The 27,467-nt window shown below is 36.8% G+C and overlaps 3 protein-coding genes across 12 annotated transcripts in view; 2 read left to right on the top strand and 1 right to left on the bottom strand.

The window, feature by feature from the left end:
• The first annotated feature begins 3,433 nt into the window (after positions 1 to 3,433).
• On the top strand, positions 3,434 to 10,392 carry LOC107697074 (DBH-like monooxygenase protein 2 homolog). Its single transcript, XM_016497718.1, is given in 14 exon segments — positions 3,434 to 3,736; positions 4,518 to 4,664; positions 6,913 to 7,065; positions 7,876 to 7,924; positions 7,927 to 7,946; positions 8,026 to 8,178; positions 8,517 to 8,619; positions 8,715 to 8,881; positions 8,967 to 9,055; positions 9,156 to 9,252; positions 9,432 to 9,491; positions 9,820 to 9,950; positions 10,041 to 10,149; positions 10,252 to 10,392. Coding segments are annotated over 14 exon segments (1,686 nt in total). The 5' UTR covers positions 3,434 to 3,469.
• Positions 10,393 to 11,750: 1,358 nt separating this feature from the next.
• On the top strand, positions 11,751 to 18,700 carry LOC107697073 (DBH-like monooxygenase protein 2 homolog). The gene is made up of 13 exons (XM_016497717.1): positions 11,751 to 12,057; positions 12,823 to 12,969; positions 13,753 to 13,905; positions 15,035 to 15,118; positions 15,212 to 15,367; positions 15,516 to 15,618; positions 15,712 to 15,878; positions 15,996 to 16,084; positions 17,697 to 17,793; positions 18,011 to 18,070; positions 18,150 to 18,280; positions 18,374 to 18,482; positions 18,554 to 18,700. The coding sequence occupies exons 1-13, from the start codon at positions 11,791 to 11,793 to the stop codon at positions 18,698 to 18,700; spliced, it is 1,710 nt and encodes a 569-aa protein (XP_016353203.1). The 5' UTR covers positions 11,751 to 11,790.
• A 7,289-nt stretch (positions 18,701 to 25,989) lies between these two features.
• The window catches only part of LOC107697133 (afadin-like), a 156,193-nt gene continuing 154,715 nt past the window's right edge, over positions 25,990 to 27,467 (bottom strand). For 9 of the 10 annotated variants that reach the window (XM_016497776.1, XM_016497780.1, XM_016497779.1 and 6 more), the window contains 2 exons: positions 27,236 to 27,317; positions 25,990 to 26,793 (listed from right to left, as the gene is read on the bottom strand). In XM_016497776.1, coding sequence (XP_016353262.1) covers positions 26,637 to 26,793; positions 27,236 to 27,317 — 239 coding nt within the window. In that variant the 3' untranslated portion in view covers positions 25,990 to 26,636. The remainder of the gene's footprint in view (positions 26,794 to 27,235; positions 27,318 to 27,467) is intronic. The other variant, XM_016497783.1, reaches the window with a different exon arrangement.

Raw genomic sequence — 27,467 nt, 5'->3', positions numbered from 1 at the left:
TGCATTATTAGATGTGTTTTGTCCACATTTCATATGTTGTATAATTATATCACTAGGTAACAAAGATACATTAACAAAAAATAAATAATATTTTAGAAGGGCCTGATTCATTTTGCCTGGGGCCCCCACTTCATGTAGGTACGCCTCTGGTAATAGCCTACAGTACATCGGGCAGGACATCCAAACGCCCACCTAGCATTCATCGACCTCAAATATAGCTTTTCATCTGAAAGATGTATGTAGTAACAACTTTACGTGGCCGCTCAATCTAATGTTAACCTAGAGAAATGTGCGCTATTCAAGTGTCTGTGCGGAGTGTGGAAGCTGAACAGTAGCGCTCACTGCAGGACAGATGGAGGCGCCGGTGCGCTCACTTGCTCTTAAAATACTCCGTAATTTTTAGTCATACAGATAAAAGTAATACATCTTTCGAATCTGTAAAGACTCTACGTTTATTTGTGTGCACTCAGAATAACAACGAAACGTTACGCTTCTGTAAAATAATTAAAGCAAACAGGATGCGCTTTCTGCCGTCTCGCTCATGTGAACTTGAGGGAGAAACTTGGAAACTCCATGTATGATAAATATGTTTATAGAGAGCAGTGGCGTTCCGTCCATATAAGCTGCGAATGCTCCTCATACCAAGGCCATTTGAGAGAATAAATTCACGGGATAATTCATATAAACATGATTACAAGTTGATCCCTTGTCATTTGAAATGTAACTTAAAGCTTAAAGAGTTAGGAATAAGTACGTACAATGATTTATTTGCCAAACGGCAGTAATTCTTTAAATCTACCAGTTGCTTCCGGGCGAGTGGATTCTCCACAGCTTTCTAGCCTCTGCTCTGTTGCTATGACTCAGGATTATAGCGCGTTCTCAGTGATTTACTGGTCTTACTAACATAACACTAAGCCAAACACTGTATATACACAGTATATCAGTGGCGTTCCATCCATATAAACTGCGAATGCTCCGCATACCTAGGCCATTTGAGAGAATATGTTCACGGGATAATTCATATAAACATGATTTTAAGTTGATCCCTTGTCATTTGAAATGTAACTTAAAGCTTAAAGAGTTAGGAATAAGTACGTACAATGATTTATTTGCCAAACGGCAGTAGTTTTCTTTAAATCTACCAGTTGTGGTTGCTTCCGGGCGAGCGGATTCTCCGCAGCTTTTTCGCCTCCGCTCTATTGCTATGAGTCGTCAGGATTGTAGACTGCACATAAAGTGTGCCATTTGGGACAGGGCCTTTGTATGGAAGTCTATGAGAACACTCGGGGCAATTCTCAGCCAGAGTGAAATCGCCCAAAAAGGATATACAGTATCTCACAGAAGTGAGTACACCCCTCACATAGCAAAGTGTCATTTCTTCAGTGTTGTCACATGAAAAGATATAATAAAATATTTACAAAAATGTGAGGGGTGTACTCACTTCTGTGAGATACTGTATATCCAGAGGCAGAACAAACAGTATAGAACAGTGACAACTAGCATTAATACATTTTAAGTCATGAAAACTAGAATATTAATTCAGATGCGTTGTTGGTGGTGGTGAAATTATTACCGACATTAAAACACGTAACGTAAACAGTCAAAAAAAAATCACAGGATTATGAACGTCTTCCCTCAGATTTTTGAGCCAAGTGGATTTTGAATACAGAAAATAGCCGAATAATATTTTCTATATTTAATACAATCACACCGCGTGATTAGAACGTTCAGTGCTTCATATCATCAGCTGCTAAATTCAAATCTGCTTTCGCTGGCTGGCGCCATATACTGTATAAAAACAGGCTGGCGCTGAGCCAGATACAGACGCGTTTTTACAGCACTGCGCATTAACCAATCACACACGATGCTGTTGAGCTTATGACTGCAATGACCAATAAGAGGTGTTCAGTTGAATCATGCTAAAATGCGATGTTTTCTTCACTCGCTGACTGAATACCTCTTTCTGGCGAATTCTCTCGTCAGAAACAACAAAGTGCAAATGTGTGTACGAATCTGTAAGATATTAATTTCATAGTGTAAACAGCTTCAGTGATTTTAATGGGATTTTTTGAGAGTGCTTGAACTAGACTGTCAGTGAAAATGTTCTTTGATCATGTAAATGCTCTCGTTCTGTAATGAAAGTGTTATGATTAGTAGCCTAACTTGCAATGTTTTTATTCACATTAACTTTCAATGTTAAATTCACATTAAATATAAAGTCAGTCGTATTAAAAATATGTTATGGCATGACACCCATATCCGTTAATTAAGTAAACAGACAGGTTTTTATGCATAGTTAATAGATTACATTACTAGGTTACTTTGACCATCACCCACTATAGATCAACATAATCTATAAAGGCGAGAATCAAGATATTTCATGATATATTTAATGCGTTTGGGGATGTTTCGAATAAAAAGGAAAAAACAAATAAAACATAAGTGCTGTTGTGGCTGCTGTGTGTCACATGACGACCCCCCCAACTCGTGCCCACTCAAGTTGACTCTTAACTTTTATAAAGAATATCTCTTTGGATTTGAGACTTTAGTCTTTGCAACTTTACAGATCTTCTTTAGGTACCAAGAGCTTGTAACACTCCAAAGAGAAAAGAAAAATTCAAATCGCATCATATGATCCCTTTAATATAGAACGAAAGTTTTTTTGAGCAACTGGGATGGTGCCCACTGCCCCCCCTGGGAGTCAATAGTCTGCGTATAGGGAGCGGTGGTACTGGCTGCATAACACTGTGGTTGAATGTGATAGAAACCCCACCCCCCAACACCCCTCCCCTCCCTTTCATACTTTGGTGGTGCATTGCCCTATTGCCCTAATGAAGGAAACACCCTTTATAATCAGAACCAAGGAACTAAAAAAAAATGCATGTAAACGCATTGGAGAAATGTGAAAAAAAGAGGATTCTAAAGGCTTTCCGTTCACTAAAACATTTATCTTTAGTTTACATTGTTATGCCAGTAGGTGGCGAAAACTGTTCTAGCTACTATTCTGATTAAATTATTATTATTTGCAAGCAACATTTTGCAAATATATCGTAACAATATATTTGATTTGTTCACATAAATTTTGTTGGTCCGTCAAATTTCAAAAAGGTATATGTTGACTGTCATACACAGAAACACACACAATCCTTAAATAGAGGCATTAGCTCAACTGTAAACATTAAGATTTGAACACTTCCTGTGCCTTATTGTTCATTTCAACATTCATTTCTAATAATAATTATGTTGTGTTTTAAAATAATACTGTAACATCAGGTGATGTGGAACCTGATTCACCAGAGAGGAGTGATAGGAGGAGAACTGAGACTCAGGTGAGGGGGTGGGGGTGGTGGGGGGTTGTTACAGACAGCTTACAAATAGGACTGTTAAAGTGACTACAGAGCAGTTTCACGTCCAATGCCTTCTCAAACATCTTACAAAGACACAGTTTGTCAGATTTTGTAAAGGAAACATGGGCACATTATCTCTTGTCCTGCTCTTGCTTTCAGTCCAGTGGTCCTGGGCTCAGGAAGACCCTCTTCTGCCTTTCTCTGAACACCTGGACCTCGAGCACAAGGTGCAGCTGAAGTGGGGATTCAATGAGATCCAGGGCACAATCTTGTTCGAGCTCACGGTCAACACCAGCGGCTGGGTCGGTTTTGGCTTCAGCCCCAAAGGAGGAATGACTGGAGCTGATATCGTCATTGGAGGAGTCGGACCTGAAGGCAGATACTTCACGGTAAAGTCAAAGACTGTGTCTGATAACAGTCAAAGTCACTTACAGTGGAATTATAACTAATTTTATATGCTTTTGATATTTTGTTCTTTATGTTCTTGATCATTATTCATATTTCAAATTTTGTTAGTTATATTTATTGTATATTTGGGTTTCTTAGTTGTTCACATCAAGACAAACTGATAACTGTCAATAAGTCACTTCCAGTGGAGTTACAAATAATTTTATATTCTTTTGATATTTTGTTCTGTATACTGTTAATTTTAATTCATCATGTATTTCATGTATTTTATAGTTCACATTTTAGTTCAATTATCTATAATATAAATTATTTAAGTTATATTTGGGTTTCTTAATCTTTCACACCATCAAGACTGTGGCTGATAATGTCAGTATGTCACTTACAGTGGAGTTACATGCTCTATAATTCTAATTTTATTTTTAATATAATTTATAGTTTTTATATTTAGTTTTTATTCTGGGTTCATAATTATGTTACATTACAGTAACATTATATTACAGTAACTTTGTGTAACAAAATCTACTTTTTTACCAGACATATAAACTGTATTTATTAATATCTGTTTTTTAAACTAGATGTTCTAAAATATGCAAATGTTGGTAACATTAACCTGATATTACTGTAAGAGGTTGAGAGTCAAAGTGTTAAACTGATAGCCCAGTTTAACTGGTTTGGAAACTACAACTAGAACTACAACATCATAAAAACACCTGTTGCTATGCATTCACACATGCTTCATTTCTCTTTCTTTTCCATGTTCAGGACCGTCATGCTGGGGGAAATTCAATGCCTGTGGTTGACCAGCAACAGAACTACAAACTCCTGTCTCTGACCGAGTCTGATGGGAAAACAGTCATGAAGTTTCAGAGATCCATCGAGGCTTGTGATGAAAATGACTTGCCCATCACTGTGAGCCTGCTTAACCATTGTTTTTAAATACTCTATACAAAGGGAAAGTAGTTCAACACCAGCAATATAATCCTCCCCTTTCATTGTTTGTAAGATGCCGTTTTATCCAGAAAACAATGATGGTGGAACTATGGCATTTAGGCATGGGCCAGTATGAGATTTTGACCGTATTTTGACCTTAAGCAAAAATATCACAGTTTCACGGTATCATGGTATTCCGGTTACAGTTCTAAAATGTGTTATGTCTGTAAAAAACAACTTTCCCTCCCATTGAATATACTATATTTTATTTTTAAGCAGTGGCGTAACTTTGCTTTGAAAAGTTGTGGGGACACCGCGCAATTCGTTTTGCTAGTTTTTTATTTAATAACTGCCTATAGCCTATATTGAAGTATGGTTAATATATTATTATATTAATCAATTTAATATAACGTGCGACTAGTTGACTAGAAAAATCTTTAATAGAGGGCAGGCCTACTTAGCACAAGGAAGCTCTCCATTTTTAAAATACAATGCTATAGCCTAATGACATTACGAAAAAAGCGACAGCTGCAAATCACGTCGTTATTACGAGTTATTCATGCATAAGGAGTCAAATGTTGTTGTTGTTTTTTTTTTATCAGCATAATTAGATTATGAAGAATGATTTGTTGATCTTGTTTTCCCTTTAATACATACCTTCCGCAATATATTTTTCAATTACTTTCAAAAAGTGGCAGGGACAATATCGACCCTGGCAAAAAGTGGTGGGGACATGTCCCACCCGTCCCACCCGCAAATTACGCCTATGTTTTTAAGCAACATACAGAATATTTGCAACAGTAGTATTTGTGTCACAATGCTGTGGAGCCTTCATGTTTGGCCCCTCGACGGGAGCCTTTGCAGCTCCCCGTGAGTGTAACTAATACCATTTTAGAGGCTAGAGCTCCATCTACAAGACGTCTTTGCATCCTTAAATGGTCAGTCTTCTCTGACTGGTGTGCAGCACGGAACCAGGACCCGTCATCGTGCGACATGTCCTACGTGTTAACCTTTCTACAAAAGCTGCTGGATAAGGAGCTCACCCCTTCCACGTTCAAAATATGTGGCAGCCATCGCGGCAAATTGCTCCAGTTGGCTGACTTGCGGCCCCTGTCGCTTAAGACCGTCCCCCTTCAGGCTTTAGCGTCAGTCAAGCGAGTTAGTCAGTGCTTCCTGTCTTGAGTGTGGGCCTAATGATTGTAGAGTCGTCCTCAAACCTAGACACGCCTATGTGCCAAAAGTGCTCTCCACTCCGTTCAGAGCACAAGTCATCACCCTCTTAGCACTCCCCAATTCAGAAGGTGAGCAGGGTCCTAATCCACTCTGCCCGGGTTCGGGCTTTTAGAGAGTATGTTGAGCACTCTGGCCCGTTCAAGCACTGAGAGCAGCTCTTTGTATGCTCCGGAGGCCACTCTAAAGGGCTGCCGATTACGAAGCAGAGGTTACCTCGCTGGATAGTCAATCATATCTATTATCACTAGATTTTGCAACCTGGACGTTCGAAAGGGAACGCTCTGGTTACTAATTTAACCTCGGTTCCCTGGGATAAGAGAACGAACGTTGCGTAGGCTGCCGTGCTATAAGGCTTCACGTGAATCGATGACTGTCACTTCAGTCAAAAGATTCTGACAAAATGGCGCTCAGAGCCGACTTATATAGTGGTCGGCTCTTCCCATTTTGGCGAGTTGAAGCACCATTGGTTACACAAACGTGAACAAATCAGGCTTCAGTATCAGAGTAAACAGGAGTTTCTCCATAAGCGTCAGCGACGCAACGCTCGTTCCCTTATCTCAGGGAACCGAGGTTACGTTAGTAACCGGATTGTTTTTCAAAGCACGATATACCTTGAAACTGGTAATCGGTCCATGCTTAATGGCATTACAAAACAAAACCAGCAATGTAAAGTAATCCAAACAATGTTAGGTCCACTGGGATCAGGGCATTTCTGAGAACTCCCCTCTCTGAACAAACTGCTGACCTTGTTTGTCAAGGAGCTCTCAACTGCACATCAAAAACCCTCCTTAAACTGAAAACATGGACTGTCTTTTTAAACTTAAAAATCCTGAAATTCTAGATCAAAAATAGCTAAAAATGAGTTATAATTGGCCACATACACACTGCAAACTTTTATGACTGACAACCGCATTTAGCTGCAGTGTGCATGTGGCTAAAGAGCTTCTCATTTCAAGTAAAAGATCAAGTAAAAGTGTTTATTTTTATTTATCAGAATCTCCCCATGAAGCTGATCTATGCATATGGACAGAATGATAACATCATGTACCACAGTACCCGAAGGGGAATGAAGGAGCTGAACCTGTTGAAGTACATGCCTCGGGTCAACCCTCCAAACAGCAACTTTTTTGACATAACTATGGTCAATGTAAGAAAGATTTTTACTTTGTTGATTTGCTGTTCTGTCTGTAAAACCAATTTTCTGTTCCTGACATTTCCTGCTATTTAATATGCAAAAAATGATGCCAAAAAAATCAGATTATTAAGAATTTATTACATAATATTTATCTAGATTTGCGCATATGTTGCAATGTATGTTTTGAATATAGACTACTGCACAAAGGTTTGGGGTTGCTTTTTATGTTTTTTAAACATTAAAATGTTCCTTAAACAATTTTTTTTTCTCTTATGCTTACCAAGGCCGCATTTATTTGATTAAAAAAAAACACATTTTTTTTTTAAATACAACAGCAATGTTGTAGAATATTATTACAATTTAAAATAATTATTATTTCTATTTGAAAAAAAATATATATATATTTTTATTTGAATATAATTGAAAATGTAATATATTCCTGTGATGGCAAAGCTGAATTTCAGCAGCCATTATACCAGTCTTCAGAGTCACATGATCCTTCAGAAATCATTCTAATATGATGATTTGCTGCTGAAGAAACATTTCTTATTATCAATTGAAAACAGTGACACTTTTTTTCAGAACAGCAATTTCAAGAGAACATCATTTATTTGAAATAAAAACCTTTTGCAACATTTTATATGTCTTTACTGTAGCCTTTGGTCAATTTAATGTTTCCTTGTTGAAGAAAAGTTGTTGAAAAAAATTCTTACTGATACCAGCCTATTTTTGAATAGTAGTGAAGGCAAAGATAATCTCTTCAAAGTTCTAGTGAGTGTATACTTTCACTTTACATGTTGATTACATTTACAATCATTTCAGTTCAGTGTACCAGCCAAACAAACCCACTATCACTGCAAGATCATGAGAGCCGCAAACAGCACATTTATCGCGTAAGTGAGTCTATGAACTTCACACCACATAACAATCTGTCAGTCATGATAATATTCGACTTACTTTCATTATGTCCAGATTGAGCGGGTGATCACAAACCTTGACCTTGTACATCATCTGCTGCTATACCGCTGCCCTCTGACTGTGACGGAGCCGTTTGAGGCGGAGTGTTATACTGGGGTGGATGGAGAGTGTATGGAGACCGTGGCTGTGTGGGGAGTTGGTGGAGGGGTTAGTATCTCCTGTGCCTGGGGTTTAAAGCATTTTCATGTGAGAAACAACCAAATTTAAGCCATTAATTACTTCAAGAAATGGTTAACCATATCGTTAAAATCAAGAATCGGATCAGTTTGATTCTTAAGTGAATCATTCAGAGACGTTTTCTAAACTGATTCACTGAAAAGATCCTCCTCACGAGGATAATTCATTTTCAGGTTTTTTTTTAGCAATGATACTTTATTAGGCCTATTGAAATTGCAAAAAAAAAAAAAATTGCCTATTTATATGTAAAACTTTCTTAATGAGATAAAATTACTGATTAGCTTTTCAATTAAATTACATTTTTCAAGGCTTTTGAATTTCCTGAAGTGGCAGGACTTCCAATTGGAGGAAATGTTGAAGATTTTTTCTACAGGCTTGAAGTGTATTACAACAACCTCAATAAAAGTGCAGGTCAGTCAGCAGCGGGTTACAATGTAAAATATCACACTGTAATGAATATTTCAGATCTTTTGATGCGATAAAACAATACTTTCTTCCCTGCACAGGTCGAGTTGATAACTCAGGTCTGCGATTCTATTACACATCTGAACTCTGTCAGCACGATGCAGCTGTTCTGATGACAGGGCTTGCGGTGGCCCCTGGGTACGCCGTCCCACCCAAAGCCAAATCCTTCCTCACGTACGGCCTGTGTGACACTGCTTATATTCCAAAGGTTTGTGTGTATGTTGATCTACTCACACTCTCACGATCAGATCCAGCAGATGACTGGATGATCTGTTGTGTTCTGTGCTCTACAGGTTCTGGAGACGCCACATGATCTTCAGGTGTTCTCTGTGATGCTGCACACACACTTGGCTGGACGGAAGGTGCGAGTCGGTCACTTCAGGTAAACCTGTGTGCATTTCTTTCTTCTGTGGTTCATAACCTTTAGTTACTGCAAAGAAATATTATATATTTTTTTTGTTGTAAATTCTTATCCTCTTCAGAGGGGGAAAACAGATCGATCTTCTAGCTGCGGATGAAAACTATGATTTTGAATATCAGGAAGTGACAAACTTGGGTAAAACTAAGCCAGTGAAGTTGGTAAGTGCTAAAAGGTTTGAAAAGGTTACGATGCTGTTAAGCTTACATGGTTTTCAAGCATAAATATCAAATATACGTACTGGACAATACCAAATGGCACATTTATATATTAGTCTATATATATTTTAGTATTTAATTATTGGCAATAAGTGAAATAAAGAAACTTTTTGGTCTTTCAGGGTGACAAATTGCTGGTGGAGTGCACCTATAATACTGAAAACCGCAGCACACTCACATGGGTTGGTACATTTACACAGAGACTCATATACATCAAGACAAGTCTTTATGCACCAAGAGCTTGTAACACTCCAAAGAGAAAGGAAAAATTGAAATCGCATCATATGACCCCTTTAAAAAAAACGTACCGGTGGATTATGGATGTATTTTATGTTGTAGAATAAAACGTGAAAATAACTTCAGCACAGACCTTATTTCAGGCATTGAACCAAAAACCCATTCAAAACTGACTTTCAAACTGGAACTGGAATACAGCATTCCTACAGCGCTCGATTTATCTAATCGTTAAAATATAGAGGAAAGATTATGGATGTGTAAAACGCCCTGCAGGGGGGGCTCTCAACTTCAGATGAGATGTGTTTGGCCTTCCTCTTCTACTATCCAGCGATGAATCTGAGCAGATGTGTGAGCTTCCCTGATGTAACGTCTTTAGGATCTGCAATGGGAGCAACAGATCTAGGGTAATCTAACTGAAAACCCTGATTTTTAATACATTTAGCTCTTAGAATTTGGCATAATGGTAATGTGCCATTTAATTGATAATTTTGCAGTACCTGGCTCTATATGATGTTCACGAAGACTTGGAATGACACGTCTACCAATCAATACCAACAAACACTGAAGAGAATCGACCAGCTCGTCGTGGTCACAAACTCAAATGTAAGTGTCCACTCCTCCACAATATGAAGCTTTCAAACTTAACTGCTTCTGCTCTGACTACAGCTGTGTTTACCTGATGCTCTTTTGCATGTGTATTTCCAGAACAACGGATCACACAATAAAGGGACACTTCCTGACCTCAGTGTCATCCCGTCTGCACCCTGCATGAGCGGCTGTGCCACAAAAAGTCTTGCTTTGCTATCGCTGCTCCTCTGTTTGGCAGTGCAGTGGGCATCCTTATGAAACATTCATGCAAAATGCTACTGATGTAACCTATTGTTCTTTCATTGTCTGATTAAATGGCAATAATTTTAACAGAGCAAAAACTCCTGGATCACAGGGACAGAAAATTGAGCAAGTTATAATATGTAACTACTTCTTTTAATTGAACAAATCTTTAGATGGAAATGGACTTTACACTTTACTTACCTTGCTTAACTTGTCTTCTACAATATAAAAACCTTTAAACAAGTTTATATTAAAGAATCACTTTGACAGCATGATTCAGAATATTTCCAACCTTGAATTGTAAATAAATATTTATTTTGAATTGTTTATTTGAAATATTTAATTATATTATATTAAATTGTTTTAATATTTATTATAACAATAATTATAATAGGCCTATTTATTATTATTTAAAATACAGATTGACTATTTCCAGTGGATTTAGTGTTACGCAGTGTGTCAACAGATAAGATGACGTGCATATAGACGCTATCGACTGCTTGCTTGAATAGTTTACTCAAAAAACAAAATTCATTCATCATTTACTTACATTTGCAGTTAGAAATCTGTAATTCTTTTTGTTTCCTTCTGTGCTTGAATATTCTGGATATCCTGGACTGGTTCTGTCAAGCGTCACAATGACAAAAAAGAACACTATTAAAATGATAATTAAAGTAGTCCTTTTGAATCGTGCTTTTTGTTTCAAGCCTTCTGTCCTAAGTCATGCGATAACTTTGTGTGAGGAACAGACCTAATTTACTGAGAGGCAGTTATTTGCGATTTGTAAAAGAAATAACTATGCTTTTAGTCAGATCATTTCTGTGTTGACCCTCCATTTCACAAAAGTGGTCTGATTGATTCGGTTCTTGAGTTTATGAGGATTTTAATGACTCGAATCTTTTAAATCCGTTCACTAAAACATTAGTCTCTAGTGTACATTGATGCAACAGTAGGTGGCCAAAAATACTCTAGCCACTATTCTGATTAAATTATATTATATTAAATTAAATTTAAATTGCAAATAATAATATGCCATTATATTTGTTCACATAAATTTTGTTGGTCCATCAAAATTCAACAAAAACGTATTTTTTGACAATCATAAAAAAGAGAGGCTTTAATTCCACTGTAAACATTAAGATTTTAACACATTTATTGTCCCTTTTTGAGTTCATCTCAACATTCATTTCTAATAATAATTATGTTGTGTTTTAAAATAATACTGTAACATCAGGTGATGTGGAACCTGATTCACCAGAGAGGAGTGATAGGAGGAGAACTGAGACTCAGGTGAGGGGGGGTTACATACAGCTTACAAAGAGGGCTGTTAAAGTGACTACAGAGCAGTTTCACGTCCACTGCCTTCTCAAACATCTTACAAAGACACAGTTTGTCAGATTTTGTAAAGGAAACATGGGCACATTATCTCTTGTCCTGCTCTTGCTTTCAGTCCAGTGGTCCTGGGCTCAGGAAGACCCTCTTCTGCCTTTCTCTGAACACCTGGACCCCGAGCACAAGGTGCGGCTGAAGTGGGGATTTGATGAGATCCAGGGCACCATCTTGTTCGAGCTCACTGTCAACACCAGCGGCTGGGTCGGTTTTGGCTTCAGCCCCAAAGGAGGAATGACTGGAGCTGATATCGTCATTGGAGGAGTCGGACCTGAAGGCAGATACTTCACGGTAAAGTCAAAGACTGTGTCTGATAACAGTCAAAGTCACTTACAGTGGAATTACAGCTAATTTTATATTCTTTTGATATTTTGTTCTGTGTTCTTTATTCTGATTCATATATTTGACCCTGGACCACAAAACCAGTCGCTGGGGTATATTTGTAGCAATAGCCAAAAATGCATTGTATGGGTCAAAATTATAGATTTTTCTTTTATGCCAAAAATCATTAGGATATTAAGTAAAGATCATGTTCCATGAAGATATTTTGTAAATTTCCTACCGTAAATATATCAAAACTTAATTTTTGATTAGTAATATGCATTGCTAAGAACTTCATTTGGACCACTTTAAAGGCGATTTTCTCAATATTTAGATTTTTTTGCATCCTCAGATTCCAGATTTTCAAATATCTCGGCCTAATATTGTCCTATGGAAAGTTTATTTATTCAGCTTTCAGATGATGTATAAATCTCAATTTCGAAAAATTTACTTATAATTGGGTTGCATTGTAAAATCATTTAGAAGTTGATATTTTATTTCAATCTGTGAAGGTGCTTCAAGCTATTTTGTAATACACTAGACATTAAAATTATTATCCGGATACTGCATGAAATACTGTAAAACATCCTTCATGAGTGTGTGTGTTCTGGCCTTTTTAACCAGTAATTTCCAGTTAGTTTCCTGTTATGTGTAAACAAATGATGTAGAACATATCACACAAGCATATGTTGGTATGAGTAAAAATATACACAATTTATCATTAATGTTGTTCAGGACCGTCATGCTGGGGGAAACTCAATGCCTGTGGTTGACCAGCAACAGAACTACAAACTCCTGTCTCTGACCGAGTCTGATGGGAAAACAGTCATGAAGTTTCAGAGATCCATCGAGGCTTGTGATGAAAATGACTCGCCCATCACTGTGAGTCCTAGAACAACATTCCCACACTACCGTTAAAAAGGTTGCGGTTAGTAATTTTTGGGGTAAAAGATTTTTTTTCAAAGACCCCATTAACAAAAAATTGTGAGGATTGGAGAACGGTTAGGATTAGAGACTTTAACAATAATATCAACCTACAATTTACCATTTTTATAGATAGATAAGATTAAGGTTTGGGTTGTTGAACAAATATGTTATTCCATGACCCACAACAAATAATGTCGTAACACTTCCTACTTGACACCTACAGTGAACAGGTTGAATAAATGTACCGTTTGTTCCTGGAACTGGTCTAAAGATAAACAGAACACCTGCTTACTGAATTTGATATCCAGTTTTCCGCAGAATTACACCCAAGGAATGTGTGCAATCTAGAAATTGTGATGCAGCTACAAAGAAAAGTAGTTCCAACACCATCAGTTTCACTCTCCCCTTTTATTGTGTAGCACTTAATAGTTTGAGCCAGAAAACAATGTTGAGAAGAGGAACTATGGCATTGATAAAACCCTTTCAGGTAGCTTTTACTCTCATACTGGGAATCCACACAATGTTAGACACACTGGGACCAGGAAGTCTGTACTGACCTCAGTTGTACTTGAAACCCCTTAAACAGATGGAATGGACTCAGAAACCCTGAAAGTCTAGATCAGAACTAATAGCTAAAGAGTTTCTCATTTTTCGGTTCAGATTTTCCTGCTGGTATCTGCAGATCAGGTGTTTTTAAATGCCTATAAATGATTGGCTTTTGTTTTATTGCATGATAAGAACCTCCCCATGAAGCTGATCTATGCGTATGGACAGAATGATAACATCATGTACCACAGCACCAGAAGAGGCACGAAGGAGTTGAACCTGTTGAAGTACATGCCTCGGGTCAACCCTCCAAACAGCAAGTATTTCGACATGACTATGGTCAATGTAAGAAGGATTTTTATTTTTTGTTTTGCCTTATTTACTTTAGTCAATTTCATTAAACAGAGAATAAGCCAATTTATTATTTAAGCTTTTAATAATACATTCTAACTTGGTGTGACGAATAAAGAGATGCACAGTCTTACATGTTAAAGTTAATATTTGTCCTACCAAGCTGTTAACATTTTGCATTAATGTTAATTTTGGGGATACAAATCTAGCTATTAAACATGTTGTGCATTATGTATTAAACACAAATACATTCCCTCTGACTGTGAATGTGTTAGCAGAATTTTAGTTCTCAGTGAGAACAGAAAATGTACTGTATCAGGTTAGGATAAGGTGCTTTGGTTATTAAGAAAAAAAATATGGTAAAAAATTTAGACTAGACTATAATGCTTATATTATAACCGTTCACCTGTAAGAGTGAATTAATGGAATAGTTCACCCAAAAATGAAAATGTGATTAAATTTTACTCATCCTCAGGCCATCCAAGAGACAGTTTCTTCATCGGAACAGATTTGAAGAAATTTAGCACTACATTACTTGCTCATCATTGGATGCTCTGCAGTGAATGGGTGCCGTCAGAATGAGAGTCCCAACAGCTGATAAAAACATTGGTGAATTTATTTCTTGCAAACACTCAGACTTTCGCTTCAGAAGACGTTCATTGACGGACTGGAGTCATGTGGATTACTTGTGGATTATTGTGATGTTTTTATCAGCTGTTTCTGACGGCTCCCATTCACTGCAGAGGATCCATTGGTAATGCTAAATTTCTCAAAACCTGTGTGATGATGAAACAAACTCATCTACATCAAATTTTCATTTTAAGGTGAGATTTAGCACATTTTATTTGAACCCTGGGAATCGAATCCATGGCCTTGCCATTGCTAGTGCCTACTCTACTTTGAGTTACAGTAATGATTATATTAGTAATATTTGCAAAAACATCTGTCCTAATTTATTGGACTGGTGCTAAAACGACATAGAATGCAGCAAAAACATGTCAACGACACTATCAGTGGTTGCTATTCATTTGTAAATGTAATTCCCCCATGATGCTCTTTGAGTTAAAATGCCTAATGTGGGAACTTTCACTTTACATGTTGATTACATTTACAATCATTTCAGTTCACTGTACCAGCCAATCAAACCCACTATCACTGCAAGATCATGAGAGCCCCTACATTTGATCGCAAACAGCACATTTATCGCGTAAGTGAGTCTATGAACTTCTCACACACAATCTATCCTGATCTATCCAATGATCTGTCATCTTCATTCCCAACTTACTTTCATTATCTCCAGATTGAGCCGGTGATCACAAACTTTGACCTCGTGCATCATCTGCTGCTGTACCGCTGCCCTCTGACTGTGACGGAGCCGTTTGAGGCGGAGTGTTACACATCGTTCAGAACCAACTTGTGTATGGAGACCATTGCAGTGTGGGGAGTTGGTGGAGGGGTTAGTGCATCAGAAATCATACATTTAATTTCTTGGTTATTAGTATACTTTTAAAATGATTAATTTAAATCTTGGTTGAAATGACTTAAGATTTGTGGGTTCTATGAGTGATCAAAAAATATTTCGGTTTCATATCCTTTTCTCTCAGGCTTTTGAATTTCCTGAAGTGGCAGGACTTCCAATTGGAGGAAATGTTGGTGATTTTCTCTACAGGCTTGAAGTGCATTACAACAACCTCAATAAAAGTACAGGTCAGTCAGCACCTTGGTTTTCAATGTTAAATATCTAATTTAAGGTGCTTGGAATTATAAAACACTACACTACTTTATCTTTTCTCTGCACAGGTCGAGTTGATAACTCAGGTCTGCGATTCTATTACACATCTGAACTCCGTCAGCACGATGCAGCTGTTTTGGGGACAGGGCTTGTAATAGCTCCTTGGTACGCCGTCCCACCCAAAGCCAAATCCTTCCTCACGTACGGCCTGTGTGACACTGCTTATATTCCAGAGGTTTGTGTGTATGTTGATCTACTCACACTCTCACGATCAGATCCAGCAGATGACTAGATGATCTGTTGTGTTCTGTGCTAGATGACTGGATGATCTGTTGTGTTCTGTGCTCTACAGGTTCTGGAGACGCCACATGATCTTCAGGTGTTCTCTGTGATGCTGCACACACACTTGGCTGGACGGAAGGTGCGAGTCGGTCACTTCAGGTAAATGTTTTTGACCGATGACTCTCCAAAAGTGTTCACCCAAAAATAAAATGAAAAAATAATTTATAGTATTCACACTCCTGTCATTCCAAACCTGTGCTTTTCTTTCTCATGTGTAAAACCAAAGATTTTAAGCAAAAAGTTCATGCCGTTTTTTCCTAATAATAATAAATTATTATTAGAAGTATTATTATTATTATTATTATTATTATTAAATTGGAACAGCTAGCAGTGTGCCAGTGTTTTTCTCATTTTACTAATGACACAAAGTACCATAAAAGTAGTCCATATAATATTAATATTAATGATAAGATTAATAATTTTCATAGCTCACTTTACAGTCAATGAAAGAAAAAACTGGCAAAACAGAATAGCATCATATATCAATATACACATACGTATATTCCTTTAGCTCAAACAGTTGAGCATGGTGCTAACAATGCCAAGGCCATGGATTTAATTCTCAAGAAATGCATGAACCATATACCTGTATACATTAATATAATTTAAGTAACTCATATGTAAATATATAAAACATATATTACTCGTATATGGCATGTAAGCAAATATGGCTTTTGTGTGCTTTGGCGGAGAAGATCAGCTGTTAATACTGACTTAAATTTCAGTCTGTTCCTCACACAGCTATCATATGACTTGAACTATCGCACATAACTTACACTGCTATTAGATGAAAAGAACAATACAGAAAAGAACAATCCGTTTCCTTGTACCACAACGACAACAAAAACCTCAAAGCTCATGCTGAGCTTATGAGACACCTCAGATGTACCTTTAATGTGATTTAAGAGTGCAATACAATGAATTTAAGGTAAGACAAACAAATTGGCCAAATTTCCAACAACAAAATGAACACTTCAAGGAATAGTTCACCCTCACCATGTGTCACTTGCTCACCAGTGAATCTTCTGCAGTGAATGGGTGCCGTCAGAATGAGAGTCCAAAGAGCTGATAAAAACATTACAATAATCCACATGACTCCAGTCCATTAAATAATGTCTTATGAAGTGAAAAGCTGCGTGTTTGTAATAAACAAATCCATGAATCCATCCATTGCTTCTGGCTAAAATACAAGTCCTCTATGCATAATATTGCTTTCTCCAGTGAAGTCGACTCATCTGAATCAGGAAAGAAATACGCACAAATCAAGCACCATTTAGATGTGAAAACAGTTCTAAACAAATATGTCAGTGGATTTTGATGTGAGAGGACAACCAGGGATAAACTTTTTCACTAGAGGAATAATTATGGATTATGGACTCTTATTTTGGCCAGATGTGACATCTTAATGATGGATTTGTTTCTTACTAACACAGCTTTTCACTTTACAAGATGCCAATTGAGATGTGTGGATTACTTGTGGATTATTGTGATGTTTTTATCAGCTGTTTGGACTCTCATTCTGACAGCACCCATTCACTGCAGAGCATGCATTGCTGAGCAACTGATGTAATGCTAAATTTCTCCAAATCTGCTCCCATGAAGAAACAAACTCATCTTCATCTAGGATGGTCTGAGAGTGAGTACATTTTCAGCAAATTATTATTTTTGGGTGAACTATTCCTTTAAATGTGCAGGCTGTTGTCTATTTCAGAGGGGGAAAACAGATTGATTTCTTAGCTGTGGATGAAAACTACGATTTTGAATACCAGGACGTGATGAACTTGGGCAAAACTAAGACAGTGAAGTTGGTAAGTGTGAAATGATTTGAATCATTGAACAACTTGCAGTGCTGTTTAGTTTACAGTGATTTCAAGCATAAATACTGTATCAAATAGGCTATATGCACTGCACAATACCATACATCACACTGATATGTTATCCAAGCTAAAAACTTAACTTAAAAGTTTGTTTATCACTACATAATTATTAATATTCAGACAAATAAAGGTATTTTTCGCCTTCCAGGGTGACAAATTGCTGGTGGAGTGCACTTATAACACTGAAAACCGCAGCACACTCACATGGGTTAGTATTTTATACAAATATAATCACTTTTCTTTATACATTAAATACATTCAAATGTAATTTTTTTGGCTGCCCGCAGGGGGGGCTCTCGACTTCAGCTGAGATGTGTTTGGCCTTCCTCTTCTACTATCCAGCTATGAATCTGAGCGGCTGTATGAGTTTCCCCAATACAACAACTTTAAGATCTGAGATGGGAACGCCAAATTCAAAGTAATCCACTAATAAACACAAGCATCATCTAAAGGTCATCCATGAATGCATTTAGCCCTAATAATGGCCATGGCTTTTATCTGACAATTGCAGTAACTGGCTCAACTTGATGTCCAACAAAATCTGGAATGACACGTCTATCAATCAATACCAACAAACACTGAAGAGAATCGACCAGCTCGTCATAATTGCTGATTCATTGGTAAGTATCCACACCTCCACAACATACATCAATTGTATGAAAAGAAATATGTTCTTTGTGTTTTTTTCCAGAATAACATATCACGCAACACAGGGCTGATTCCTGACCTCAGTGTCATCCTGTCTGCACCCTGCATGAGCGGCTGTGCCACCAAAAGTCTTGCTTTGCTATCGCTGCTCCTCTGTTTGGCAGTGCAGTTCATGCAAAAATACTACTGATGTAACCTGTTGTTCTATTCATGTCGAAGATTAAAAGTCAATCAATCTAGATTAGGAGCTCCTGGAAGCTCCACCCTCACAGGTATAATAGTTTCGATAACCAAAAATCCTACAAAATATGTTACTGTAATAACAAATCATATCAGGGAAATCAGGTTTTCCATGGTCCTGGAAATATCACGGAATGTCAAAAGTGTAATTTAAGGCCTAGAAAAAAAAAAATTGTTTTGTATTGATTCGTTCAAAAGTGTATTACAAATATTGAATGGCTTAAAAAAAATTCAGTGGCTTGATTTGATAATTTATAACATGTTTTCAATGTCTGAATTCAAATGTACTGGGATGTTTTAGGAGAAAATTGGCTATAACTGTTATGATATTTTAATGAAAAAAAAAAAAAAAAAAGATTTTATTGAAATGATGTTCAGCTTTTTGTAGCCAAGATTTTCTAGCCGAGGAATATTCACTGTAGCAAAAAGTGTGACAACTAGCCCTGGTCTCCTCATACCATTGTAATTTTTGTTCGTTTGTTTGTCTTACCTTGTTTTGTGTTCTGAACTCATACGTGCTCATACCGGTAATTTGGTTCTGCGTTCACACACAGCATAATACCGGTAATTTACTGGTAATGTTACAACTTCCCTTACTGGTAAATTGCCAGAACAAATTTACCGGTATTTTTGAAAAGGTCCTGTTCACACATGATCTCTTAACAGTAATTTACCAGTAATTTAACAGTAAAGTCTGCCTATGTGTGAAAGCGGCTAATGTTTTATGTTTTTATTAAAATACGTTAGCCGGCTGCATCACTTTGTTTATTACTTATCAGAGCTGTTGAAACCAGAGATTCACACTAAATAAAACCTAATAATTCACATGAGATGAAATCAACAGATGCAAGGAGTAGGCTATTCCATGAAACCCCTAAGTGTGCATTAATGTTTACTCTAACTGTACAGAGATTTTCTCGGAGGAAATTAACAAATATCCTGCTTTTTTCCGACTTTGAAGCATAGCCTACTGCCACATAAAACTCCATGCGATCACTTATATGAGCTACTGATAATGAAAACTGCTCAAACACAGTTGTATCCAGGCCCGGTTCCAGAATTAAATACTGAGGGGGGTTCAGAAATCAGTGTGTGTGCTCTAACCTCAATGTACATGAATTTTTTACATAGGTCATATTTTTGTCCCATCCAGAAGATTCGCGAACCTGCTCCGAAGTTTGGTTTGAATCAAATGATTCACGATACGCGATCCGATTGTAGCGCTTTGAAACAATCCCTGCTGAAAAAAAACAATAGAACCATCACAAAAAATTCAAATGGTTTCCACTACAAATACCATTACAAACATTACAATCCATCAACTTTTAACCATTAAAACCATTAAAACATGTGTTTTTAGTGTGTTTTGGGACATATTCCATTAGGATTGACTGGTTTTAACAAGCCACCAATATAAGGTGAGCAATTACCAGAGACCCACAGGGTCCATTACAGTTTCCATTAAAACCAATACAATTCCCATTATAACCAGTAAAACCATTACAAATTTTGTGATGGTGTCTATTGTGTCTATCGTACCGAAAAGCTCCATTTCACTCATCACTACGTGCTTTTTAAAATCATTACAAGCGATGTCGAAATTAGAAATTGAATGGCTCTTTAGATCTGGTTTTTGCTAGTGAATGGAGTTTGAGATTGAATCAGTCGGAGCGGTTCCAGTGTAGATGACTTACTCAACTGCGCGCTATTTGCGTGATTGCATCTTCAGCAGGGTCGTGCAGAGACCTTTGAAGGGGCAGGTGCTCAAAGTATAAAAGGGGCGATAAACATGATAATCAGAACCAAAACAGATGTTTTTAGCAGGTCCCAGCTGTAATGGGGCAGCTCTATTCTGGAAAAGGGGGCGGGGCAGCAGCTCATTTGCATTTGAAGAAACAGGCCCGAAAACAGCATGTTTCTGCTTCCACTCAAAATAGGCATTTTCAAAATGATATAGTAAATGATCTGTGGAGTATTTTGAGCTGAAACTTCACAGACACATTCTGGGTACACCAGAGACTTGTATTACATATTGTAAAAAGGGGCATAATATGTTTCCTTTAATAAATATTTAATTTTAATAAAATTCATCCCCCGCACTATATTCGGACTGGTGTGTTCACGTAGAGGTTTCTAGATTTACATTCAAAGAGACAGTATAAATAGTTTATGCATGACCTGACATTTTATTCCTATCCAAAAAGAGGAGATGCAAACATCAGGAGCGCTGAACACTCTCATGCAGTGCATGTTTCATTCATACTCGACGCCAGAGGGCGCTCTCGCGCAGAAAGTCCAAAACAGATTCATAGAAGTAATAACTTATGACCTGCAGGAAATCCGGCTATAGCTGTGGCTGAGCTGAATAAAAAGCAGAAACGTTTTAACTGATGAAACGTGAAGACAATAAACACACGATTGCAAAAATATATGGTTTATTTGTGTTTTTCAAGTTATCTCCAGGTAATAAATAAATAAACTATATGAATAATGCAGTACTGATCGATTGACATATCATTTAGTATAGAAACTATAAAATATATTTCCTGCCTTATTCGGTGATAAAAATGAGAAAAAGGTATTCGTAGTAGCCTTTATAAACCAATCATAAAATTGTCATTAGGAAAATATTGAACAAAAATATTATAGCCCCTTGCTGCAGCTATGTTACTTCCACAGGCTACACACACACACCAATATAAACAACAGCTGTACATGCTCTCTTCACGTCATTCTTGTAAAATTATAATAATTTAACAATATAAGAAAACAAGCACACAGCTCCACTGAGAACTCCACTCACCGGCAGCTGCGGACTTTATTGAAGGCATCCAGATAGTATGCTAAATTACTAATGTGAGGGATTGTCTCATCGTCAGGTGAAAGGTCATCATGTGGATTATTTTATTCACGGCTAAATTATTATTCATTAATTTTACTAATAGTTAGATTGGGCAGGACTTCACAAAAGGGCGTTTAATTACAAAAATATGCCTTGACAAAAGGGCACTTTGGGCATCAAGGTGAAAAGGGGTTGGTGCTCAAAGCACCCACCGCAGCCCCCTCTGCACGTGCCTGCACACCACTGACAATAACAGTGAATATCTTGTATAAAGTCCGTTTGCTGCTGCTGATTTTTACTGTATAGAGTCCAGAGTCCGTGGTTTTGCATATGCAATTTTACAGCTGATTAGTTCATCTTGTTACTTCATAAAGCGTATGCAGATTAATATAAGTAATCAGTAAATCAAGAAATTGATCATGCTTTGACTTGTCTTGGAGCTGTAATGGTGGAATGAAAATAAAAATATCATACTGTGTCTTGTGTGAGTAAGATGCGTTTCATACAATTCTGGCAACTGGACAACCTTGGAATAATATATTGACGTGATTATTCACATAGCGAGGTTTGGGCAATTCAAATTACGGGAAGGTGGCGGGAGAAGACTCCCGGGAAAACCCGAGTGTTGAACAGCTGCCCCTCGCCGTCTCAGATTTCAGAGACACACCGGCACGAGAATCGGTACTTTTCAGGTTAAAAAGGATAACAGAGAACGGTTTAATACACTTGAATTAACATGCTACTTTTAAATGTTATATTTTTATTTCTAAAATGCTTGATAAACGAGTGTAATATTGAAAATTACGCTGTATTCAATTTGTCTTATATTTTTGTACATGAGCGATTTCGCTTATTAATACATTTTCATCTTTTGCTTATTACTGTTGCCTCTACTAGTTCTGTTCATGTGTGTGTATTTTTTAATTTCCAATGTATTTTTGGTTCATTTTAAGCCAGCAATAGTCATTTTCAAACAACCCAGCGTGTTGGGTCAGACATTCAACACAAACCAGCTGGGTTTGTCCATATTTGACCCAGCGCTGGGTTGCCAAAATTACCCAAATTGGGTTGTTTTTAAGCATTTTTAGAGTGCGGTTAAGCCAAAAGAGTATGCTGTTGTATTTGACGCCATACCCCTGCAAGTAACACATTTTGTAAGAGCTTATGGAAGTGATTCTTCTGAGACAATATATGTTAAAAGACAGCATGTTCCTAGGAGACGTTGATATTCTTAAACACAGATACTAATAAATATAGGAATATTATAACAGGTGATACAGGTCAAAAGCTTATTGTGGACCAGTGTATATTGGAATAAAGCTTGGCGTGTTTGTGAAATATACTGTTTAAAGTAAAAGAGGCTATATTTAAAATGTTACATGGTATATGCAGCTAAAAGTGTGTTAGAGAGATTAAATCTGGATGTTGATTATTCCTGATTTTTTTTGTTTGTTTTTTGCTCAATGTTAAAGGAGTCTATATTGTCCATCTATTTTGTAATTGTGTCTTGTCTACACGAGGATTTTTTTGGGTGGATATGGAAAATGTCATTAGAAGGAAAACAAATATTACATTCAAGTTAAATAAGTTTGATATGTATGCATTATTCCAATGAAAGTAATAATAACTTCACGTTTCTTGTACATCTTTTTATTATTTTGGGAATATTTCACATACATAAGAAAAAGGTCAGGGTCCAAGCCAAATTTCATCCATTTTCTTCAGGAGACTTAAAGGGATAGTTCACCCAAAAATGAAAATTTGATGTTTATCTGCTTACCCCCAGGGCATCCAAGATGTAGGTGACTTTGTTTCTTCAGTAGAACACAAACGAAGGTTTTTAACTCAAACCGTTGCAGTCTGTCAGTCATATAATGGAAGTGAATGGGAATCACGGCTTTGAGAGTAAAAAAAAACATACACAAACAAAACCAAATTAAACCCTGCGGCTCGTGACGATACATTGATGTGTAAAGACATGAAACGACCGGTCTGTGCAAGAAACTGAACAGTATTTATATTGTTTTTTACCTCTGACAGTCTATATGCACAAACTAAAGCTGACTATCTGTGTCTACACAGTCAAGTCGGGTCAATGTCCCAAACCGAAGAACATTCCACTGTGTGCTAAAAGCTGTTTTCCAATCTCCACCCCCTAGATGTGGATCCAACCACGCCCCCTGGATCTTGTGTTCCACAGTGAGGGGCTACTGGAATACATTCAAAACTCTTCTCAAAACTGTCGTCAAAAACATTAAATCCACACACACATTTCTATTTTCCCAATATTTCTATCTGTACATTATTAGCATCTGTCTGTGAGCCATGTTTTCGAGCAGATCCAGGTGTCATTAATGTAAGACTGCAGTGTCATGAACAGACAGCATGTGTCATACGCCCACAGAGAATTCAGATGACAAAACACAACTGCCTTGTGTAACCAAACCTACTCTGTAGGTAACCAACGATATAGGTTCAAACAAAAAAACTTGAACCTTTGCTCCCACTGTTTTATAATACAACTCTGATAATAATACAAAAACCATATTAAGATGCCACAACTACAGCTCCATGGTAATTACCGAAGTTTGTTATTCTTTAATGCAATGTCAACAATGCTCATGTTTGCATTCAGATCTAGATTTTTCAAAAATGCAATAAAAATGAAATTCACTCACAATGACATTTTTATCTTTTCTTTAATAGGTTTTCATTTTCTGAATTAAAATCTATTGTGATTTTTGTGGGGCAAAGTAGAAACCGTTGGGTCTTTTAATGGAAAAGGTAATTAAAAGGCTGACATTATTATTATATTTTAAATAATCAAATAATAATGTCAGCATAATCTTATTTTCTTTCTTAAAAAGAATAAGTGAAGCAATATATAAAATATAACAAACAATTCTTACAAAATAGAGAAAATTTTTGAAGCTTTTTTTGTAAAACAGAAATAAAAATGCGTATTTTTTATCTCAGCGAGTCTTTTTTTTCTGGTCAAATAAAGGTAATATTACAATATATATTTACTTAAATATTTAAAATAATACATTTCTCAAATACTGATTTTTTTTTTTTGCAAAATATTGATGGAAATATATAACCTCACTAAACCTTAAATATTGTATCAGCATAATCTTATTTAAAAAACAAACAGACAAAAGAGTGAAGCTTCTCTCTCTCTCACACACACACACACACACACACACACAATAGAGACAATGTTTCTGCTTTTTTGTAAAATCCATATTTATTTATGATTTACAAAAGCCTATGTAACAACTATTAAAATGAATCAAATGAATTCATCTTTAACCTAAAATGAAAACATGACTGTGTGTGTTTATGTGTCAGTTTATGTTTCTCAAAGTGGCAAAAAAGGAAAGATATTGACATTACCCATATGCATCATTTGATTTACGAAGTCTGTGTTCTCTGGAAAATTATTTACACAGGCGCCAACAGGTCTAGACTATGAATGAAAAGATGCAGGTGCTTCAAACTGAAGAGACACAACCGGATCCTCCATTTAAATAAACATCTGCAATACTGTGGGCCGAGCGAAGCCGTTTAATGCACAACCAAACAGCGGATAGTGGCCTATTGTGTTTAAATCTCACGTCTGTCACTCATTCATCAAATTTAACCTGCAGATTCTATCCTGACAAACAAATCTGTCACTATGTCAAGAAGGTTCAAATAAATACCTGCTAATCAAAAGGCTCCTGCATCTCATTTCCACAAACCTCTTTATTGAAATCATATCTTTTTAACATTACACTACCATCACACTTTGCTTCATCAACATCAGCTGGCTACTGTGTCACATCGTCCGTTTCATTTAAACACAAAAACTCCTAAACATTTGATAAAAGCGGTAAACCTCAGCGCTCTTACGGAATGACAGACTTGCAGACGGTGCAGTAAAATAATCAAGAAAAATGACTACATTCTCAAAGGAAATTCACAAATGGTGCTAACAAGGTTACGAGAGCTCATTTCTGAGCAAAATTATTTGAATGAAGACACGAGATTGGCAGAAAGGCATTCATCAAATTTAACCTGCAGATTCTATCCTGACAAACAAATCTGTCACTATGTCAAGAAGGTTCAAATAAATACCTGCTAATCAAAAGGCTCCTGCATCTCATTTCCACAAACCTCTTTATTGAAATCATATCTTTTTAACATTACACTACCATCACACTTTGCTTCATCAACATCAGCTGGCTACTGTGTCACATCGTCCGTTTCATTTAAACACAAAAACTCCTAAACATTTGATAAAAGCGGTAAACCTCAGCGCTCTTACGGAATGACAGACTTGCAGACGGTGCAGTAAAATAATCAAGAAAAATGACTACATTCTCAAAGAAAATTCACAAATGGTGCTAACAAGGTTACGAGAGCTCATTTCTGAGCAAAATTATTTTAATGAAGACACGAGATTGGCAGAAAGGTGCCTGTGTATCAGTGAACGCGGAAGAACCAGGTGGAAAAATACAAATAATAAACAGTGTCACAAAAAAACCGTGAGCCTCCTATATAAGTTTCGTTCACGCGCTACTATTGAGCTGTTCAATAATATTCGAGGACCAATGCGGGCCACTGTTATGTACTCAGAGCTGTTTACATTGGTCTATTATATCGGCACTTACTTTCAAAAGAAAAATAGTGGAAAGATGTAGAATAAAATAACACCATAAAATATCCCACATTACTGCCTATTAAAAAAAATTAAATGAGCAAAGAATGTCATTTTCTGAATAACATTTCACAAACAAAAATATACCCCCTTCATGTCATTTCAGTTTTCTTATTAATATAATTAAAACAATTTACAGTGCTTTATTATAATATATCTTTCGAGAGAATTTAGGAATATCGTCTCTTATTGCAGCTAAATGATACTTAATCGTCCAGTTATTCAATAAAACCCAAAAAGAACATTTGGAAGTGACTGGGAAGCCACAGCTGGATGTGTTTTGTGTGTTTTTTCTCCAGGGATGGCTCACATATTGGCAATTAGTCCTACTAGGGCTCTTCACTACTGATTTATGTTCAGTTCGTTCTCCAGTTCCATGAGCTTTCGGGACGCTTTCACTTTATTCGACACTTCCTTTCCCTGTGAGAAGAGTCTCTGGCGCTCCTTAAATGTCAGGCTCTCTGGAGCTCCTCCTATTGTGTTCTCCTGATCGGGGCCGCTGCAATTGAACAATCACATTTGTTAGTAAATGCAGTATTCATAAAAGAATTCACCTGAAAAATGAAAATGCAATCATTTACCCATCCTGATAGGGATCAAACATGACAGGTTTGGAACAACATGAAGGTCAGTAAATGATGACTGAAGTTTCTTTTTTGAGTGAACTATCGTTTAACTTTGTCAACAAACGTGTAAACCTAAAGCACAGATAAATGTCCTAAGTAGACGGGTTCTTCTATATGTTTGGGTGGTTCTTCTACCACACCCAAAGCTGTGAGCTCAAGTTTGATGAAGGGATAATGATGTTTGTGGAAGCTTACTGAAAAACACCATAGCTTCAAGTCCAACCCAAGCATGACATCTTTAGTTTATATGCATCATATAAGCACAAACATTTTGGGTTTCAAGACACATTCCAGGTGCATGAGTGTGTTCCTCACCCTTTCGTCCACTTCTCTCGCTGGTCCTTGTAAATCTCTCCTGATCCTAGTCCTGTTGTGTTTCCAGTGTATGAATTAAATCCTGTTTTAATTTTGTCAAATGGTAAAAACAACGTGAATTTCACAAGAAACATCAATGTAATTTCAAGAGCGATTTGCAAGATAATTGCAAAAGCTGCTGGGCACATAATGGTGAACTGCATGTATATAAATATATTTAAATTACATTTAA

The sequence above is a fragment of the Sinocyclocheilus anshuiensis genome, unplaced genomic scaffold, assembly GCF_001515605.1.
Source record: "Sinocyclocheilus anshuiensis isolate Anshui unplaced genomic scaffold, SAMN03320099.WGS_v1.1 scaffold38, whole genome shotgun sequence".
Lineage (NCBI taxonomy): Eukaryota > Metazoa > Chordata > Actinopteri > Cypriniformes > Cyprinidae > Sinocyclocheilus > Sinocyclocheilus anshuiensis.
Note: the sequence above shows the minus strand (reverse complement) of the source record. Positions and strands in the feature narration are given on the sequence as shown.

What these genes read in the sequence shown, in the direction of transcription:
- LOC107697073 (XM_016497717.1), top strand. Translation starts at nt 11,791, where the DNA reads ATGGGCACATTATCTCTTGTCCTGCTCTTGCTTTCAGTCCAGTGGTCC. An exon ending in ATGGGAACGCCAAATTCAAA is followed by an intron (nt 18,281 to 18,373) that starts GTAATCCACTAA and finishes TGACAATTGCAG; the next exon opens with TAACTGGCTCAACTTGATGT. An exon ending in TCATAATTGCTGATTCATTG is followed by an intron (nt 18,483 to 18,553) that starts GTAAGTATCCAC and finishes GTTTTTTTCCAG; the next exon opens with AATAACATATCACGCAACAC.